Source organism: Camponotus floridanus, unplaced genomic scaffold (assembly GCF_003227725.1).
Source record: "Camponotus floridanus strain SB8 unplaced genomic scaffold, Cflo_v7.5 scaffold1, whole genome shotgun sequence".
Taxonomy (NCBI): Eukaryota; Metazoa; Arthropoda; class Insecta; order Hymenoptera; family Formicidae; genus Camponotus; species Camponotus floridanus.
The window spans coordinates 7636760-7656803 of record NW_020229214.1 but is presented as its reverse complement, the minus strand read 5'-3'; the positions used below and the strand labels follow the sequence as shown (position 1 = coordinate 7656803).

General features: G+C 38.3%; 1 protein-coding gene across 2 annotated transcripts in view; it reads left to right on the top strand.

Annotated features, from left to right (window-relative positions):
* The first annotated feature begins 1283 nt into the window (after positions 1-1283).
* Positions 1284-20044, top strand: part of LOC105251314 (sushi, von Willebrand factor type A, EGF and pentraxin domain-containing protein 1) — a 36890-nt gene continuing 18129 nt past the window's right edge. For both annotated transcript variants that reach the window (XM_011258012.3, XM_011258011.3), the window contains exons 1-5: positions 1284-1614; positions 12446-12521; positions 14376-14409; positions 18632-18713; positions 18979-19145. In XM_011258012.3, the coding sequence (XP_011256314.2) occupies positions 12450-12521; positions 14376-14409; positions 18632-18713; positions 18979-19145 (355 nt within the window). In that variant the 5' untranslated portion in view covers positions 1284-1614; positions 12446-12449. The remainder of the gene's footprint in view (positions 1615-12445; positions 12522-14375; positions 14410-18631; positions 18714-18978; positions 19146-20044) is intronic.

The window sequence follows — 20044 nt, the reverse complement described above, 5'->3', positions numbered from 1 at the left end:
TCTTTTCGCGAAACGCCTACTTGCTGCAACCGCGCGCCTACTTAATCCGTTGGCGTGCGAGCCGTGGCTATTTTAACATTCGTGTTAATGCAAAAGAGTAAGAATCAATTAATTATTACTTGGAGTTTAACAGAATTATCTCGACGTATAATTCCCTTTCTTAAAATTGTAGAAATGTATAATTATTTCATTATAATTTCATGAGATAAATCTGTGCAGTTGAGATATTTTTACTATTATAATAAATATTGCCAATTTTTTATAAGTTTAATAATATTTTGGGAACCAGACAAGTTTTTGTAATTCGATAATAAAGGCGCCATATATATATATATATATATATATATATATATATATATATTTTTTTTTTTTTTTTTTTTACGAGACAAGACGATAGCAGAATTTATTAAGCTAATGAGATGAAGGATTTTTACGCGCAAACATGTTTGCGTGGTAAAAAACAACTCGTTTTTTTATAATGTTTCTTTAACTGTTTGTAACAACTCTCGAGATATAAATAATATCTACTCTCGATAATGCGAACTTCTTGGATTGATTTAGTCCGACGTGATCAAACTCGAGTTCCACCGGCTGTTCCGCCTTCGTGCTACGTTCACGGCCGTTTTCTTGAATAGAAAGGCTACCTCTTTGATTCCCTACCCTCCTGCAAATATGGAATCAACATCAACATGAAGAGAATACATCCATTAGAATAAGATATTATCCCGGAATGAGCATCCATGCAAATTTGTTTGGAATATTTTCGAGTAAAAATTCAATTTAACGATATTTCGCATATTTAGAAATTATTTTAATATATTCAAGACCAAAAGTGTTATGAAAATTATAATGCCACATAGTAAGCAAACTTTGGGAGTCTACATTCCTTGGACTTCCGTTATTAAAGTTCTCCGGGATAAATCTCCTGGCACACTAAACGTGTTTGCGCTTTCCTCTCTTTCTCTTTTTCTCTACCGCACTTACATCCTGCGTCCTGACGTCATTTTGCAGCAATCCGGCCGCCACGTGACAGGTATTTAAATGTACCGTACACCTACCCCCGCAGTATGGCCATGCAATAACAATACAAAGCGATACCACTCTGAGCCTTCTTCAACGCCGACATCGGACATCGGAGTGTCTCCTCCACCTTTTCTGCGCCTACGTTCACGGCTGCCTCCTTTTCTCTCTCTTGGTCACGGGGAAGGGAAGAAGGCACTCTTTCTCAGGTAACGTACGCCGTTCACCTGGGCGAAGAGAGAGAGAGGAGTCCCCGGTTCTCTTCAGTCTCGTAGCGGCGGGCCGGAGGGAAGGAGCTACGTGACCCTGAGAGGACAGTTGTCGGATTTTTGCTTCGTGTTCTCTGCACCGCTCTGTTCTTTCTCTCGTTATTTTTTATCACGGATTTATTCGATGCGAAACGGCGCTATCTTCCTTCGCATCATCTTCCGGCCTCGCGAACGCACATCGTTATCGGCGGCTCGCCCACGCGTGTGAGTTCCGTTCCGTTCTGTGTAGTGAATCAATCGTCGGCGGATTTTCGTAGACGGACCCTCAGTGGTGTACATGTACCCCGGGACTAGAATTTCACCGTAGAACGTAGGAGAAACGAACGTAAGTCTTTTGTGAGAAATACATGAATATGCCGTGACATCGAAGTTGCGTGTATTCAATGCGTGAGCGTGCCTTTCTTCGCAAAGAAGAAGCAAGGATCGCTGCGGGATGCACTGTTGCACTGGTGAAAAAACATTCTCGAATATTAGATTAAATATGCTGGATTTCGCGGTTGAAGGAGAGATCTTTGCAAAGGCGTAGTCGACTTTAATTTATCAAGAATTTAATAAGATTTATAGGACTTATTAATAAGATTTGACTTAATAAAATCTTTAACGAGACTAAGACAGAAACGGATTCATCAATGCAGACTATTATTTATATATTTATATATTAAACAGACTACTATTTATATATTTTAGTTTGAAAAATATGTATAGAAAAATTATTTGTGACATTTTGAAATATAAGATACACACAAGTACGCGTGTTTTTGCCTTGTAAACATGGCGGTATTATATATATATCTGTGACGGATGCATTGTGCAAGATACGGATGTGTGATTACACGTATAGAAATCTTTTACGTGTTGAAATTTGTAGGGCGCGATCAAACATCTGCGATCTTAAAACGTCAGAACAAGCCGGTCGGTGATTCGCGTTCAATTAAAAGCCTCTGACGAGAAGGAACGAAGCTTATTCAAGTTGGATCTCATTAAAAATATTGTACAATTGAAAGATTCAATCGAGTGATTACAATTGAAACAAGAATGGTTATCAATCATTGCAATTCGATAAGAAACTGACGAGGCATGTTTTTTTATTTCTATTATTAATGACATGGGCTTTCTATGATAAATTCTTGTTGGTTTTGCGGTAATACAAAAAACATGTGAATCAAAATAGTAGCAAGAAACTGTGCCAATTCCCTAGAGATTTTTCTCAGATAAGAACAGAAGATTCTATTCTAGAAAATTTTCTTTGTATGAATCTTTGAATGAAGGCAACGCTTATTATTGCACGTGGATTGTGCAATTAATTTTTCTAGGCGTGCTTTAATTAATTTTCTCACGTCAATGTAACATTAAATTGTACGATGAGATCTATTTCGAGAATTGCAAATGTTTATTTATATCCAGATGTAATTTAGAATTTAAATTCTAAATTTTTTGCCTGTGTTATGTTTATGAATAGCAGCAAAATACGAGAAGACTACGAAATCCACTTTTCACGAAGATATACTACAAACTTTTCTCTTACATTACCTTTTCCGATACTTCCAATCGCATTTAGTTCTTGCACCGCAATTCGCGGATTTTCTTCTCCGCATGGAATGGTCATCGCTACTGGTTCGATTCTGCGTGTAGCATAAACCTACGTCGTAGAAAACACCTTAGAAATGTGCGCGTAAATGTGGAAGAGAAAGTTTCGTGCACGATGAATTTTCGCGATTTTCGCTGCGCGATCGCAAAACGCTAATAGGATGTTGAAACGAATGAAATTGTGAGTTGCGTGTGCATTTGTGAGTGATTTAAGAGAATTTTTTATTCCCACGCAGGATAATTTCGCGGCAATCGCAATTGCGAATTTTATCCACGAATGCCTTGATGACCCGTTTCGTCGAATCGACAAAAAGCGAATAGTAATGGCTGGATTTCTTTACTCTCTTTTTTTTGTAATTTTTTTGCAGCTCATCGAAAAAAAAGAATGAATGGATTCGAGAGATACTTTTTTTTTATTCGTTAAAATATAACGTGTAACATATAAAATATAGTTACAAGATTGCATGACGTATATTGCCTCATAAATACTTCCGCTGCTGCGAAATTGCAATTTGCTTTTAGAATTTAATTTGTTCCTTTGAAATATTAAGGAGTAATAATCTTGCGATTAATGATGCGTTTTATTAGAAATGATATATAGCAATATCCTCTATTAACGCATGAATTTATCATTACTTATAATTGCTTAGAAAGTTTGCCGATTTCAATTATGATGCTTATTGTATATATATATTTGTGTTAAAAGAAAAATTGAAGAGAATTTGTTATATTACGATGACCTAAAATTCCTTTCAAAGATTAGTATCTCCGGCATTATAGCGGTAGGGAGAACATAAGCCAGCCTTGTAGCTCTTAACTTGGATAGGTGGGTAGGTAGGTAGGTAGCTGGGTAGGTAGGTAGATAGACACGTATACGAGTATATGGATACTAGCGTGTAGATAGATAAGTATTCACACGTAATGTACCAGGTATTCTAATTCCAGGCCTTGCATATTAAAGTCATTATTCAGTATTTGTTTAATCCTTGTGCTATTTGCAAATATGTGTTAAAATTTATTTTGCTCATCCAATTTTAATTTCGCTCATCCAATTTTAATTTTACCAACTCCATTAATAATATGTAAACGTTCATTTTTTTATTAACATCTAAACGGATTATGAAATTTTTTTTAAAAAGAGACATACGAGGAATTTTGAAACAAAATTAAAGTAAAATATTTATTAGAAAAATATGTTTTTTATAAATTTTTAAACATTTTATTAATGTTTCAATTTAGTATAAGAATGATTGTTGCAGTCGAATTCTCGCCATGACTCGCTTGACTTCGTGGCTTAACGACAAATTCACTGAAGCTATGACGCTATACTTGGTTAAAGTACCGTTAACCGCCAACGGCAAAGAAAAGAAGAGCATATCGTCGTGAGAAATTCCAGTCACGTAAGAGACTTTGATAATCGAATAAGAGTCTCTCTCTCTCTCTCTCAAAAAATCTCTCCGATCGTTGTAAGAAAATCATCAAATGTCATCTTATTGTCATTATGACATTACAGAAGTTTAACGACGAGAGCTACTTCTAGCTCAGAGAAAGACGTTCCTACGCAATCAGGTTTATTAAATTTCCCGATCATTATCGCCTTTGCATTTTTTACGCCAAGTTCGCGATCTGCCGCTCCCCTCGATCTCGCGATCCCCAATGCCCGGGTATTTCTCGCGCTGTCGGAAACAAACTCGCGATGCAACTGCATGCTGATTACCGCGACCACGGTGCAACTGCAACGGCCACGCCCTGAGCAGCAGCCATGGAGGCTGCAATGCTTTGCTCGGCTCTCGCATTTTCATCAAGGAGATGCTCCACGTGGCCGCATCGTCACCGCGACAGCCGCGCTTTTATCGGTCGACGAACCTCGCGAGAAATGCGAAATTATACGGTATCACGTCATCACGTCATGGGGGTCATCGGGTCGTTGTGCGGAATTCTGAAAGTTTTGTGGAATGTTGCTTATCATTTTTCTCCTGACACGTTTCGCATCCATCTCTCTGGATAGGTAAATAGATTTTAGTCATGCAAGAAATTAATTACTCCGAAATGTTTCAAGCTCAAGATTGATTTTAAGATAATGCTGCTTCAATAGCGATAATATATTGCACGTAAATCGAAAAAATGTAATATGTGTACTTATCTCGCCGTCGTAAACCTGATTGCTAAGGTAAACCGACGAAGCGATTAAACGGTGAATTGAACGATATCTGTTTCTTTCTGAAAACGAATGTCACGTTTATACTTCCTCGACATTCACTCATTGCGTGACATCGTCTGTCGGCAACGAGCTTTATCGGTCAGCGAACCGTGAGAACTGCGCAAGATAACGAATTGTTGGGTCATTCGGCGAGAAAACGCCGTGTCTCTTAAACCTCGACCCTGAATTTCTATCGCGTTTCGCCGTCACGTGTATCCCGCATTCAGGAAACAAACGGTATACCTGCGTCGGCTCTTAATGAGGGCGACACGACAAAAGTCACGCTCACGGAGGATGACGGTTACGCTTAATAATGTTCGTGTCCTTCGCGAAAAGAAAAATGGGACACGCATCACGGACGAGTATTCGAATTTAAGCGATGTTAAAGCTGTACGTTATCTGTTCTTGGGAAACGTGCGAGTTTCTTCCTCTGCGAGAGAATTAAAATTAATATAAAATTATATTAATATAAAAATCTTTAATTAACCTTTTTTATATAAAGGATACGCAGAGACTTGGGTCACTCGCGGGCCTAATAAGACATCATCTGAATAACTTAACGGTAGCCGACATCGCTAATTGGCCATCGTATGCGAAGCGAAAAGCGGATGAATAGCCCATGAACATGTAAGGTAGAAATTACATGAGATTGGGCTGCGGAATTCGTTGAAAATTGCTCGCTCGCAACTGATTTCGGTTCCATCTTGGCCTTTCTTTAAAAGTCAAAAGATAAATAAATCCTACTCAATTTGCACGTTAATAATTGGCCACTTGGTAGATAACGCACGCAAAATTCCGCGTATAATTTCTGCAGCAACAGAAGGCGAACTGCGTGCCACATTATCATTCGGTGGCAGACACTTAACCGCAGGTGGTTCGAAGGAGTCCAGGACTCTGGAATGCACTTGCACAATCGTCGGTCGAGCAGCGCGAAAGAAACGTCGACTGACTAGTCGTTTTACATTGGACGACCGGCCGTATTATTGGATATTACTTTCAACTATTGTACGATTAACCAGATCACCGTGAAAACGATTTCAACAATTGTCGTATAACATGATGGTGATCGAGTGCTTATAATCGCCATCTTAGAATTTCTAAACAATATCCTACACATGTGCAGGTGTATTTTTTTGTGAGGATAAATTTGAAAGGACGAATAATCCTTTCTTCCGTAGCCCGACCCTTCTCATAAAGAATTTATCCAAACTTCCTTTACAGGTAGAATTCCCATAAAGGATCCTAAAGAAGTACACCCACGCTCAAAAATATATATCTCTCAGAAATTCTTTTCTTCTAATGCTTCCTGTTTGAATAAATTTAAGAAAATTGGCAAATTCTCCGAATAACCGTCATTCGTATAAAATATTATATATATTATATATATATATATATATATATATATATATTATATATTATAATATATTCCGTATAAATAATTGAACAAAATTGCCAGAAAGATTACAATAAGGTATTTATATTTAACGCGACAGAATTTTATTGTGGAATAAAAAATTATGAATCAACTCGTGTACACTATTGTATAGAAAAAGAAAAGAAATGAGAAAACACTCGTTTTTCAAGACTGTTGACGATAACCGGAAATTAGATCAGTCTTATTACATCGAGTATCGAGCTTGTCAATTCATCCAAGACGCGTAGATATAACGCGATTACGGTAACACTAAGGTAATCAGGCCACGTTGTTCCATTCAGTAAGAAGCACAGCGGCGTGTAAAAATTCTCACGGAGCTGTAGTCAGATGTATTATTAGGCTTTACGTAAAGCGTAACGACAGAGACGTCTTTCCACAATTCTTCAATTCAATCCTTGCTATCTTACTCAACGATCAATTTCGAAACTGCCTTAGACTTTGTGGTTCTCGATTTTTTTGTGACAATGTACACTCTATTTGTGTGAACTAAACACTTGATGCGACTAATTAATGCATAATTTCTCGCAGTTCAAGGAATTCGAAAAAATGAGAAATAATTAGGATTATCAAATATGATTATTTTTCGTTATTTGAAGGAAAATATCTGCTAATTATATAACTCGAATGTCACACGTGATATACAATCCCTCTATGTGATGATAACATGAATCTCGATTTTTGTATGACAATATGCACTCTACTTGTGTGAATTAAATACTTGATGCGACTAATTAATGTATAATTTTTCGCAGTTCAAGGAATTCGAAAAAATTAGAAATAATTAGGATTATCAAATATGATTATTTTTCGTTATTTGACGAAAAATATCTGCTAATTATAGAATAAATAACTCGAATGTCACACGCTGCGATATACGATCTCTCTATGTGATGATGATAAACATGAATCTCGAATATCACATGGATTGAATTTGTCCATGACAGATCCGGTATCATGAGGTATCGATTACCAATTTTGTCGCCGAACGGATGTGTCATCGGTGATGTCCATTGAGGAAGCCGGAAACCATCGTCGGACAATACACAGCGGTACTCTACTCGTGATAGTCATACTTAATTAATCTTAAGTAATCTGTCAATGTATGTTTTTCATCATCTTTCCAAGACGACAAAGTCTATTAAAGAATGCATTTATATTTTTATTCTAAAAAATAGATCTCAACTTTCGTTGACAAAACTATAAGCTCTTTTTAAAATCAGAGCAAGAAATATTTTTTAACGCATATCTTGTATTCCTGTAAAGAACTGTTTTATCATTTCATCTCACAGAATTTAATTTAAAAAATAATCTCTCTCTTTATTTGAAATCAATCATTTTTATTATCATATTTAATTTAATCGACAGACATTAAAATATTTTCGTGTTAAAATATAAAATATAAAGAAATAAAAACAATATAAAATAGCTCCTTAAACATCTCAGACATGTCTTTAGGCAAGAGTTTCATTCAAATTTAATATCTAATAGGCAAAACCTCATGAGAATAAATGCAGCAAACAAGAGAGAAATATATTCTGCTTTGCAGAATTGATCGTCGATTATAGTAAAAGTACGATGATTGTGTAGATCATAAATTAGCGCTCGATCGACGATAGCAAGCACGACATGTTATTACAACTCGATAGAGAAATTCTTAAAAACGCATTTTCATGGGAATTTTGTCGCCGCAATTTAATAGCCAGCCGCAAAAACTAATCATACCTCGGAGAAAATATACAGAATAAAAAACACAATCATAAACGCGGTGATGTCGATTCGCCGTTGCATAAATTACGCGCACGCGAGTAAACGGAGTATCCCAATTGTTAATGTAATTAAAAACGCGTCCGCGTACAACCCAACGAAGGAATCTCTTTTACATTGCGGTTTATAGATATAATTGATCGCTATGTAAAAAGATGTATCAAGATAAGCAGAACCGGGATCCAGTTAGAAAGTATGTTTGCAGCGCTATCGTAATTATGGCGATGCGAATGTTTCCTGGTAACACGGCAAGACCGTTATTCGGCACACTGCGCGAGAGGATACATAAATTTGTCCACAGCCGATACCGCATCGATGCTATGTCGCTCGAGCGCGTAGAAAATTGCGATTTTATGTAGTCTTTACGAAACGCTCGCCGACAGCGACTTTTCCCGCACGAGATTGTCGGAATTTATTTATTACGACCGTAAAATAACTCGCCGCATACGCGATACTTGGCCACGTCCTTCAGGGAATCGAGGCTGAATTTATATTGTAAAATAAAGATAAGCTTTAATGCTTATCGAGAACGCGATCTCTCTCTCTCTCTCTTTATCGCGAGGAATTAAGTTTTTAATTACAGTTTTATATCCGATCGAATATGATGAAATCCACGGCCGTTCCCAGTCTCGGTTGAATTATCCCTCGCACTCGTTCTTTCACACTCGGTGTGTGAAAACTTATAGAGAAAAGTCGCGTTCAAACATACCTCTAAGAGTCATTGCTCGCTTTTTACACGCACCGTTTCGCGCCGCTCTTAACAGGATGCCCGAATACTTTCTAGCGCTGACCTAGAGTCGGCCTGAGGTCCAGCTTCAGAGGATTTGTTTCTCGACCGATCTTTGAACTATGCATAATTATTTTTATTTTTTATTTTTGTTGTGTAGTATAAGTGTAATGGTAATTATAAATTGAATGATATTTGCACTTTTGTGATAAGATCAATGATAGTCTGCGACGATTAGCCTTGTAACTGATGATCGCTCTTATCCTTCAATATATTTCCTTACAATTGCGTAATTATAAAAACAGACAGTACACAAACTGATTCCTTTCTTCTACTGAATTATTCAGACGGTTGACATTTAATTTTCCCTGAAGGATACGCGATTCCAGTTTCCGTTATTATAAATTAACAATTTGTCCTCGCAAAGGAATGTCATGTATTTTAATATCCTATGTACGATTTTGCAAAGTGTATATTTTACGCGTGTTTTGTACTCGGAAAACTTTCTGATCTGAACTTTTGAAAACATTCACCCCATAATAAACAGCCCGAAGGTGAACAGGTTTAACTTTGCCGATTATTTTCGACCAAGATTTCGAGATGCAATTCAAAGGATATCGATAATATTAAACGCTTAAACGATTTCGCATCGATGACGTTTCTCCTCGAGGAGATTCTTCGTACCCGAATACATATGTACATTCACGCACATACATGGAGGATCGTGACGCATACAATCGTGACGCGCGCGTCCGGATTCCCTGATAAACCGTTATAATCGACGAAGATCGACTGTCGAGCGAGGCGGTGGCGGCACGTCGGAGCGTTTAGCTCACCGCAGGAAGATTTCCTGTCTACGACGCTAGTCGCGATCGCCGGTAATCGTAATCTCGTCGCGGTTTGTCCGATCCAACGGATACTTCCTGCGGATCGCGAACATAACGGATCCCTCATTCAGCTCGAACGATCGATATCGCGTACGCGATAACGAGCGAGGTGACAGTTATCTCAAATAAATTAGCTCCTTTTTTCCGACGATACGCAAGATACGAACCGCGACGAGAAGAAGCGACTCGCGAATGAAGGGCTTATTAATCCCGACGCACTTGACGAAGGATTAATGTCCTCTTCCTGACGGCTTCCGGCGTTTTCCGATCCTACGCCTGTGGCGAGGATCCGAGCACCTTATTCGTTCCCTCAACGAAATTCCATACGTGCGATTTTACGCGATTAAGGAAGAGTTCCTCGCGCGGGCTCCCACGACGCAATCGGAAGCGCCAAATCCGAGGAGCCCTAATTACCGGTCGCTAATTGAACGCGAAGGCAGTCGCACGGCCGCTTGCTCCAGTTTGCGCCAGATCGTATGCCTCGACAATGGCTCGTCGGTTGCATAAAAGCGACTGTATAACGGCGTGAGTCGCGAAATGTAATAAACTTTCGCGATCCGTCGTTGCGCCGGTCTCCCTTCCTCCCTTCCCCTCTCGCTCTTTCCATTTGCGAGGTGCATCGTCGCGTCGGTGCATAGGCGCAGCGCATGTAAGATCGCTTTCCAGCGCTTCCCACGAGTTCGCTCATCCGCGATGCGGCTGTTACGTCACACGTCTACCGCAATCGCTTGCGACTTGGGTCACGCATACAAAAGTTGTATATGCATTAGCCATTATATATATATTATATATTAGCGCCTTATATAATATTATTATCTCTAAACGGGCTTAGATCCAAAGAGGCTTTTATCCCAGAAGAATGTATCTTTGGAAAATTCATATGATCATTATTTTTTTAAGGATGTTTTGCATGTACAATCCCAGCAAAAAGTAGCTGAAAATCAATATTGACGAATATATCCACTTTTGGTGTATTTTGAGTAAGAAATTGTGGATTACAATTTGATTTTAGCTACAGTGTAGAGATGTATTTTTTAATATTTATTGTGTTTTTACTGAAATATTCCGAATTTTGTTAATCGAAATGATTAACTTTTGGCAGAGAATTTCGCTTTGTGTACATGGCTAACTTCATTGAATTATAGTTAATATCTTGTCAAGCAGGTAGTACTTGTATAATATTATTGGACCAAATATTTCCTCTGTATCTAAACTACACTTTTGCAAATTTTAAACAAATTCTGAATATTATTTCCATGTGTTTTTGTCATGTGTTTTTGAATCGACGTGATTATACGTTTTCCATAAGAACACATGTTAATTCGGTGCAAATGAAAATCCTTATAATTTGAATCGATTTAAAAATTGTACTGAAGATTCTAAACATATGTAAGGACATTCTGGACAATTTTCATTAATTCTCAATATTTTGAAAATAGGTACAAAACATCCTTAAATATATCTTCTAATATATGTCTTACTCTCTCTCTATATTATATATATTTTCTCTATTTTATATATATTATATATTATACAGGGTGTCTCAAAACACATAATGAATCTTTCAAAGACAAATTCCTGGGATCATTTGAAGACGATTTTTTCTCAGCGAAAATGTCGAAGGCCATCATTTTTTGCATATTCCTGATTTTTGTCATCATATATCTTTGCAATTAAGCCTTAAACTAAAACTCAACCAAAGTAAACTCTATTTAAAATTAATTGAAGAATGTGGTTTTGTTAATATTTTATTTCTACGAAGCTTAGTTTACGAAAAACTCCTTATTTCCAATCACTTATAATTCGAAAATTATTAGTGCCTCGGCATTTTCGTTGAGGAAAAATCGTCTTTAGATGATCCTAGGAATCTGTCTTTGGAAGATTCATTAGTTTTGAGACACTCTGTATATATTATATATTATATATTATATATATTATATATATATTTTCTATAATATATCTTAAATATGTTTTTGGAGCGACGCGTATGGAAAAGTAGAACGTGATGTTTGGATGAATCTCGCACTAGGTCTGATGCGACACAAGAAATAGATGTGGTATTGTTAATGGATATGCGCGGTGTGCAACGTAACGTCATCAATAATATTGTCACTGCTTGACGGTTATCACGACACTCGGTTACGCGGCTGCAGCTGCTACAATTCAGCCGCAGAAACCGTAAGGAATTTTATGAGAATTGGCGCGTATTCGACTCGGGTTGCTCAGAAATACCAGACCTTTCTACCTTCCGCGTTCCATCGCGATTATGATGAACGCGAGAAAAGAATCGAAGATTAATCGCGATTGCGATTGCAGTCGGGGTAATCGTTAAATCTCGACACGATTACGCATCGCGTTGCATCGCTAAATATCTCGACGTTAAAGACATTAATCATCAACGAGTGCTTTCGAAAAACCTCGAGAGAGAAAATTTATCTCGTATCGCGTCTGTTGCGTTTAATTATAAATTATTATAATTATTAATTATAAATTATAATGATTTTGACGTAAAAAATGAACGCCTACTCATGGTAGACATTTTCTTGTCTGTTGCAGAAATATGCTGATAAGAGAATTGGCGGCCGTTTGGGTCGCCGTCCTCTTGTGCCATCTTCAGCTAACGGAGTCTCAGGTGAGCATTCAGCTGCATGCATCTTATCACATCGAAGTTTCAGCGACTTGGAGAGCTGCATTACGTTAACTGTTAGAAGTCAACTGCTATAATCGGCGTTCATGATCCTCTCATATTACATATGCGCCGCGCGTTTCCGCTTGATTATAAATGAACCGCTTGTCTATTTAGCGTCCTCTCTCACGTGACTCGCGTTTCAAAAGAACGCGGTTGTTCTTGCCTAGCCAGAGATCCGGTAAAAATATCCCCGGCCAGTTTTTAACTTAATCGCATCGATTGGACGGAGAGAATCGAGCATCTAGGGGGAGAGCAATTTTCTCTCGGAGAACGAAGCAAGAGAGGTTGCGGCCCTGCCTTACACGAGGCAGGCGAGAGCGGTCAGAAGGAAAACACGCTAGGGCGAGGAACTCGCTAGCGTGATACAAACCCTTCGTCGGGAGGGATTCTTAGAGGGGAGAGGGGATTTGAAACCGCGGGTTATGAAGTAATTGGTATGTCGGCGGTGAGCTCCGCAGGAGTTACCGGAGCTCGTTTCCACGAGATGTGGCATATGTGAGGTGAAAGTGAATTTCATACGCAAGCGTGCTCGCGCGCACCTGAGAGTGCCGCTCAATCACACACGCACACACACCTACACACACACACTTATACACGTAAGTTACAACATTTTAACTGCAGAACGTGGTCTGATACGCGAGAGGGGAGAGAATGCGCGAGTCTTCTAGGCAGGTATTTCTGCATGATGCCTTGACGCCTCGAATGTTTCCTCGAGAAGCGAGGTATTTGCTTGCGAAATACTAGCGACCCGCTTAGTAATTATTCGTGTGGAAAATTAAGGATTTTGGAGATACACCAAGGATTCAAACGTTCTTCCTATAAAATGAATTTTAATTCTATCCTCGCTCGCATTATATATTCCACGTAGCTCTTTTGATGGAGCTTCCATTACTTTGAAATTTAATGGCTGCTCCGTTACTCCCCTCGTGCGAATCATTATTGAATTGCGCACAAGGCTGGTAAATAAGATTTTAAGTGATATTTTAGTGTCACAAGTGAACGAACTTAAATGGAGCCGCACGTGCGGCATGTCGGGGCTCATTACGAGCGGCTCAATTTTCGCAGCGAGCTGCGAAAGAATGCACGAAGGCGCAGCTACAGCTAGTGCAACTCTCGCACCTCTCTCAGGAATGTAGTCACCGTTACATCACTGATACAGATGCGAAACGATGTCCAAGTACACGACGAGAACGCGGGCGAGTCACTCTCTCGAAGTTAGCGGGTACTTTCCGCGCTCTTGGGAGACAGACGAAGAGATCGTCGGACGGATTGCGTCTTCACTTTCTCCCGCCGGATAACAATGCGGCGTCTAACATTGTCTGAATTTAGCCCGCGCCATTACACAGGCATTATAAGAAATTATCCAGAAATTACAACTCTTTTAGCTTTAAACCAATCGTGAAAAATTCAAGATGCACGATCGCGATAATCCTTTAACAAAAGTTGATCTGTCGATGAAATGTGAAATTGTCATCGTTTATATAATTTTAAACGCAATAGAAATTTGTCTAACAAGATTAGCTGATATGATATAGAAAAGTTATTTTAATCTGATACATTATTATTTCCGATATTATTATAATTGATCGAAAATTCATGACTACTTTTGATATTTGTTAGATATAATTATAATGACAATTTCTTATTCTTAGTCGTTAATTTAGAAAAGTTTCTTAGTCTATATTTTAAAAATTTGATGCATTTTTCATATTTTAAAATGCAGCTGTTAATCAGCTAGACTACGGCCAGATGTGTTAATCATCGGCGTTAACTAAACATGATTCATTTCTGTTGCAGGTTCCTACTGCAAATGTCTTCACCTGTCCAAATGGTGAGTAATAATATTTGCCGATGACGTATGAACTCCGCACATGGACCCTCTGTTGCTTCTTTTCAAAAGGTTGCATTCGACGTTTATCTGTTCAGACAGGTCTAGAGATGATAATATTTCGCGATGCTTTAAGTCGCCCTTGGAGATCTTTAGGGTTCGTAAACGTGCTCCCGCAAGCGTCAATTAATTCTTGAAAATTTGAATATTACGTGACAGAAGTGATTCTCGTATACGTGCGATTAGAATCCCATAAATCGATCTCGTGTGCGAGATGAATTGTGAAAGTTGCCCCACGATTATTTTGACGAACAATTCGCTCAAGTTAATTCCCGTAGAAATCGTCGAAGCACCGGCCAGTCTGAAGATTAGGCGACTCTTACTTTCACGCTCGATCTCCGATCAATATTAGAGCTTTCGCGGATTACGAGAGAACAACGCAGCGCGTAACTAAAATGCGTACGGTGATTTTCAAGATTATTGCGTTAGGGTAAGAATCTATTACGGCTAATGACATGCAGTTCGGATAACTATGGGAAAGACAAATCACACGACTGTCGAAGAAAGTAGCACTCGCTCTGCGAGGGAACAAAACACGATTCTATTAAAATGGTAACTTTCGGCTCCCATTTTCCCAGAATAATTACTATAAGTAATAATTTGTGAGAAAGATTTCTCATTTAAATTCTCTCGCCTCGCTCGGATATTTTCAACTTGCGGGATCGAGTTCTCTCGTGTCGTGTGTGGAAAATTGCTTTCGCGCAACGGATATACGGTTGCAAATGAGGGGATTCTTTTTTACTAGGCCGCGTCGTTACGTACATTTAAATCGCACGGAGACGCTTTGAATCGCAAATTCAAGCCGGGGCAATTATACGTCGCGCCTGCCGCACGAGAGTCTCGAAAATGAGGCGCGCGCGTGTCCGATAAATAAATCTCGTGAGAGACAATGGGGATAAGAGTTCGGCCATTCGTAACGCCACTGTTCCACTTTTCCTCGTTACTCGCCGATGCAATTAAGTAGGTTGCACGTACCATATGGGACCGGTCGGTCGTTAGCCATAAGTCGTCGCGTGCGTTTGAAAAATTGCAAGTGCATTTTCTTCCGCATAAGTGTGTTTTCTATTTTCCTCATATCTCGGATAATCTGCGCTTCTTGTTTGATCACGTCTCTATAGCGATTGCGTATCGAGACGTAATGAAAACGCCTGTCGAGTAAACGAGCAATTTATTTAGGACAAATATATCGTAATGCACGACTAATTAATCGATATAAACATAACTATAAAATAAAATAATCCGCTTAATGTTGGATACGGATGTATGTTTAGAGATTAAAAGTAGAATTTTAATTTTGAAAAGTAAGACTTGCAGAGCAACATGTTGCACAAGCAATATGTTAATATGTTACGTTGAACCGATGATCGAAATGAAAGCTATTTTAGACGTAACTCTTTATTTACATAAATATTTCTCTATTAACATGTTAAGATAGTGATATATATATATGCTCTCTGTCATTAGCATCATACATAAAACATTTTTACATTCCGCGCATTTTATATGAAAATATCACATTTCAGGATAAGAATTTTAAGACTAATTAACCTTAAAATTACGATAAAGAGTGTATTCTCGAATTGTAACATTCTGGTTTTAGAGTTGAGTCCGTTTTACAGGTTCGTCAGGTTTCAGAGGGCAGATATCTAATACGATTGGACGAAAAATCTCCGGTAAAATTCGTTAATAATAGAGCGAGGGATCAGGTAGAGTTTCAGAGGCTGTATAGAGACAGGACGAGACGGCATTCCTAAACCATGAATCCTCGGCCGCATCTCTTCGTCCTCTCTTCTCCGTCTCTTTATTTTTCCATCCAACCGTGGCTCCATCCAACCTTGTCCCATGGTCGTCGTCGCCATCGTCATCATCATTATCGTCGTGGTACACATAGCGGATCCTAAAAATACACGACGGCTCGTATTCGCGCGCCACGGTTATCTACCTTCCACATGAAGGAAACTCGACCGAGCACAAACGGTCGAACGGGATTCCAAAAAGTAGAACATCCGGCAACACACTCGCTCATCTGCTCTTTTACGCGATCATCCATCGTGCTTCGTAGCTCGCTGGCGTTTTTGCCGGAAGAACGGCCAGACAGCTGGAAAGAAGAGAAGAGACGGTCTCTTTCCGCGTACTTGCGTGCCAGTCAATGATCTAAAAGATTATATCATCCTTCAGCTATTCGGCTAACAAGATCAAATATTTCGATTGTCGCAGTTTCTACTTTATGGCTTCGGTTTCGTAATATTAGATTTTAAATTTCAAACTAGATTTCCAACAATTTCAAGCTAGATTTCCACAATTTTTTTGTTATTCTGCGTTTATCCATATTTTATAAGCAATCTATATTTTATCGCATTTTGTCTCTCTCTCTCTCTCTCTCTTTCATTTTTCGAGATTAATTACAAGCTGTCGTGTTGTCGACTATATTTCGCGATCGTTGTTTGAAATATCACGCGTCTGTTCACGAAGAGAAAATAATATTTCACACATATTCTCCAAACGAGAAATGCTAATGGACGCCGAGAGAATCGTGTGCGTAGCGCGAATATGGCCGTTTGACCTTTTGAAAGAAAGGAAGGTCGTCACATCGAGTCTTTCCCAGCGCCAACTGCATCAGCTACATGACTGAGTAATGTCGCGTCTTGTTTCTTTTCGACGCAGCTTACGCGTTTCAATGAAGGACTGCACATTTTCAATTGTATTGGACGCGAATTTGTTACAAATATATTAAAAATAAAAGAAGAATATAGTACATAAGCTTATTTATAAAAATAAAGACGTTGTCCAAAATGTAATTATGTAAAATAACTGTCTGAAAATGATAACTACATAACAATTAGATCGGAAAATATTCAGTCTATGAAAAGGTATATTGCTTAATGTTTAATAAGTTTATGCATTTAACTGGTTTCAAGAAGTTTCAGCGAATAAATTGAAATAACATTATTTGACACACCTAGTAAAATCATTCATGATTCATATAAAATAGTTGCTAGAACTTCTCAAATTATTTTTTTAAAGCTCTAGGAAAAACTATAAAATAGATATAGAAATATAGAAAATAATAATATTAATTTTCTCTTATTATTACTTTGCAAATGTTACTGAAGAATAAATGCTTCTGCCATTGTTATTTCTCTAAGATAACTACACTCTTCTTAACTGAAACTTCAACTACTTTTTTTTAGCATTTAATTTACATATTCCATCGATCGATTACATATTGCATCGATCGAAGAATCGCAATATTGTCATTATAAGACAGGATTCTGTTTGCAACGAGTTGGTTTACTTTGTTCGAACCACTGACACGAATCGATTTCGCGGAAGCTCGAGAGCAATCCCAGACGATGAACGGCATGCTGTGAAATAAAAGTTCTTACTCATAGCAAGAGCTGGATATAAACTTCTTACGCGCGATATATTTCCCCCTCTTAGTAATCGATAGAAAAATTTCCGATTCAATTTCTTAGTTGAACAAGCTAAGCGCATCAAATTACGTGGCGTGGTTCTAATTAGGTTCAAGAGAATCTTGCTTAACAAGTAAATATGAATTGTAAATTAAGACCGGATCAAAGTATCTATTAGCAGGCAAATTTGGTAGAAACTAGGCTAGAATACTAAAGTAATCGAGCGAACATATGTAGGTGAACTCAACCTGTCAAACTCGTTGAGTTGTCGTCATCGCGAGACGGAATGTCACTATTTTACAAGGTCCTCTCGACTCGATTGTCAACCCCCTAAGGCAGACCGTGTGCACTAAAAACGAACGAGGCCGTTGTGTCCGTCACTGTCAGCGCGGTCACCGATTAACCGCCTTTCCTGTCTTCTGTATATTCCCCAGTATAAGATGGGCAAAGTATCCGGTTGCTCAGGAAACGCTCGTGTACCTCGGAATAAGGCTTCCCGGCAACGTGCTTGTCGGGAAATTTTAATTTTATTTTTTCCGATAGAAATCCCGCGACTACGATCAATCAAAATATATGAAAGCTTAAGATTACGAAGTCTTTATCGTATTTTTAGAACACTTAATATCGATTAAGTAATACAAATAAAACAATGGCACTCTTAGTAAATAAGATTGCGTTCTTATTGCGTTATTACAGCTTTGCGCTCAATCTCTACCTAAACAGACAGTTTAATATTATCTTTTCTTACGCAGGATGGGAATTGCGAGGCATACACTGTTATAAATTCTTCAACATCAGGCATTCCTGGGAAAAAGCGGCGGAATTATGCAGGAGGTAAGCCATGCACTATCGATCCTGCCCTTTCATTAATTCTGCTAAAGTTTGACTTTAATAAAATACGACCGATATTTCTTGGAAAAAGTAAAAGGTAGTCATAATGTTGGTTGTTGTCTTAATATTTATTTATTTATTTTAAAAATAAATATTTATTTATTTTAAAAATAAATATTCATTTATTTTAAAAATAAAAAATTTAGAAAAATTCCGTTCCTCTCGCTCGATATTACTGTCGATGATTCTGACGGACGGTCCATTGCAGATACGGAAGCGACCTGATGGTGGTCGAGTCGTACAGCGAGAACAACATGTCGGCGAGCATGATCGGCCGGCATTTGGATCATTACTGGCTAGGTCTCGCTTCGCTCGACGATTTACGGACCAACACACTCGAATCAGCCGCGGGAATGCTCGTCTCCCAATACGCCGGTTCGTATCCGCAGTTCCGTTTCATTCGATGTGCAGACGAGCGGATTCTGCGCGAATGGATCCCGTAACTGAACGCATCCTGCAGTTACTCTTCTGCCTTTCTTTTTTATCTCTCTTATTCTGTCTCTCTCTCTCTCTCCCCTTCCCGAGCGCGCAACCATCTCTTTGCCATTAACGATCGACTGCTCTTAAGAGACCTTGACCGATATTCCGCGCAATGCGATGCGGTTTGCAAGTCCTACTCTCGAAGTAAAGAAAATAAGAATTCTGAAGCAAGATAAATATTTAACATTCTTCACGTTTTTAAAGTCTATTGATTGAAGAAACACAGTTTTCGAGAAAAAAATCAATCATTTAAAATCGGTTAAAATATTTGTGACGTAAGATACGTCAATTATGATGCATCTTATAATATATTTCTCTTTACCTTTTATTATTAAAATGTTATTTTTTTGAAAACCGAGATAATTATTACACAGAAAAGAAATTATTCATTGCCATAATAAATAATTTTAAAAAATGTAATGTGAGAAATAATATAATATAGAATAAGAATTTTATTATTTTAGTAAAAGTTTTCAAGCTTATTACGAACGTATTATGAAATTAAGTGGCTGATGCGAACGTTTCACTCAAAACTCTACACATACTCGCAGGGCCAGTGTTTCTATCAGGGTCACGGAAACACGGAACTCGGGTATGCGGCACGAAGACACACTTTTCCCACAACAATGCCCAGACGTTGTTGCTTTGTATATCCGTTTGCTACACAGATTAACTTCCCCTTCTAGAGCATTTAATCACAGTCCGCATCACTAAACCTCATTATTAATTAAGCGCTGAAAGCCAGTGGTTAGCAACGGATATAATCACTAACATAACAAATATGGAATAATTTG